Here is a 2,145-nt window from a genome sequence, read left to right as displayed (position 1 = left end):
AAGCCCAAACCACGTGCTGAATGGCTGGCTCAGGCGCCTGGTTTCAAGGGCCAGCGCTTACAGCGGCTGACAGGTCATTTTTATGCTGTTTTGCTCCTGTTTGTCATAAGGAAATAGTTTTCTCCTCCAGTGAAACTCACGCCCACTGTTTTCCGCCAGCGAGGGAGGTGATAGCGGGGATCCCAGGCGGAAGCATCGGCCGCTGTCCTACCTGAGTGGCTGCTAAAAATAGGACTTATTCAGCCAGCTGCCAGCCTGGGTATAAAAAAGGCACCTCCCAGGAGAGCGCGACAACCCTTCGAACCTGTGGCCCAGGATTCTCTCTTGACCTATGTCCAGAAGGGCAGAAATACCGATGGAAAGGTAAATACCGAAGGAGCAATAATGAATGATGTGGCCAGTGTGCTGGAACCAATCAAAGCAGGACGGGGGTCGTCGCTCTGCTGCGATTAAACCTAGTTGAATGATTTATTCCCGGCTGGTTGGGTGGCTTTAGTGTCATCTTGGATGGAGGAAACTTGCTTTCTTCATCCAGCCCCAGGCCAGGCTGGGGTGGGTGGGGGTGCCTGTGTGCTGTGGTGGTGCTCACCCCGGCTGCGTGGCGGCTGACGCCCAGCTTCAGGGCAGCGTGTGGAGCCGAGTGTGCCGGATCGCGGTGTTGGCTTCCCTGCATGCTGCTTGATGGTGGAGAAAGTCTGGGTTGGGTCCGGTTCTCTGAAGGGTGAAATTGGTTTCAAAAGCAGAGCCAGCACAAGGCACAGGCGTGGCTCTCCAGTTTTTCAATTTCTGTTTAATTTTGCTTGTAAATATCGAGGAAAAGCGTGTTGGGAAAGGCAGAGACTGGGTGCTCCATGCTCCGTTTGCAGCCCCACGCTGGTGAGAGCTCAGAGGTGCTGCATCATCGCACGGTGCTTGGCCAATATTGGCTGTGACCAAGGACATTTGTAGAGCCCCCGATGCCCTTGGCCTCTCCAAGAGCTGGAATCACCCACCATGGTGGAGAGTATCTTATATAAAGCCAATACTTTAAGGGGAGATACTAAAAAACCTGAGCTGTGTGCTTCACTGGGGGGATGGTGCTCCTGGTGCTCAGTTTTTTGTGGTAGTATCGGAACAGGCTGCGATAGGAAGGTGCAGCACCATGGTACCTGGATGACAAACCTCTCTGGATTATAACCAGTCTCTCCCTCTGAGACATGCCCAGCTCGTCTCCCCCTCCCCAAAGTTTCGCTTCCTCTGCCAGCGGTGTTGATAGCCCGTAGTAAACCCTGGTGCGCACAGCCTACCTAAGGAGCGCCCAGTCAACAGCTATAAAAGGGGTTAATCATTTACTGGGAGCATGAACAGATGCCCAAAGCACCCTTGGGTGCCCAACCATCCCATCATGCCCAACCTGACCGTGCAGTGTCCTGGGGAAAACAAAGCTCAAGCTGAAAATGTCATTTTTCTCTGCAGCGATATGCGGGCTTTGGCTGCGGAGAAGCCTCAGTGGGATGCGGCGTGGCAGCCATCGGGCAAGATCCTCTCGCTGGACAGGCAAGGGGCCAAGAAAGTGCTGGAGATCTATGTCAGGCGTTCGCTGAGCTGCTGTGAAAAGTCGGTGGAGGCCAAGGAGACGCTTCAGGAGGGAGCCAGAAGGAGGAAGGCAGATGGGCTGCAACGGTCTAAAAGCGACTTCTGCAAGAATTCGTGTGCCAAACTCAGCCCCAAGAAGGACCAGAAGGAGGGATCCAAAGCACCAGAGCTGGACAAGGCTCTGGATGATGAGAGCAAAGCTCCTTGGGAGGTCCGTAAAGAGAAACTAGAGCCCAAGAGGAAAAGCACAAAAAACTCTTCCCATGGCAAAACCCAACACACCTGGTTCAAAAGTTTCTTGAATTTCCTCCTCAAAAGGAGCTCTGAGGAACAGAAGGAAAACGCAGGGCAAAAAGTGACAGAGAAAGATGTCAAAACTTCTCACAGCTCCAAACCAGAAGGGGCTAAAAGACCCAGAGGGGACCCGGGCACATCCCCACCGCTGGGCAGAGCCCCGAAGAGGAGACCCAGCCTCAAGAGGGTTTTCTCCTTCAAGAAGCACACAGAGGAGGAGCGGGGGGAGGCGGCAGGCGGGGCGAGGGCCAAGCGCCCCAGCTGCTTGCCCCTGCG

General features: G+C 54.5%; 1 protein-coding gene across 1 annotated transcript in view; it reads left to right on the top strand.

The window, feature by feature from the left end:
* The first annotated feature begins 1,459 nt into the window (after window positions 1-1,459).
* The window catches only part of LOC104500486 (apoptosis facilitator Bcl-2-like protein 14), a 2,926-nt gene continuing 2,240 nt past the window's right edge, over window positions 1,460-2,145 (top strand). Inside the window, exon 1 of the mRNA XM_010144138.1 lies at window positions 1,460-2,105. Within this exon, the coding sequence (XP_010142440.1) occupies window positions 1,460-2,105 (646 nt within the window). The remainder of the gene's footprint in view (window positions 2,106-2,145) is intronic.

This window comes from Buceros rhinoceros, unplaced genomic scaffold (genome assembly GCF_000710305.1).
Source record: "Buceros rhinoceros silvestris isolate BGI_N320 unplaced genomic scaffold, ASM71030v1 scaffold18699, whole genome shotgun sequence".
In the NCBI taxonomy this organism is placed as follows: Eukaryota; Metazoa; Chordata; class Aves; order Bucerotiformes; family Bucerotidae; genus Buceros; species Buceros rhinoceros.
Note: the sequence above shows the minus strand (reverse complement) of the source record. Positions and strands in the feature narration are given on the sequence as shown.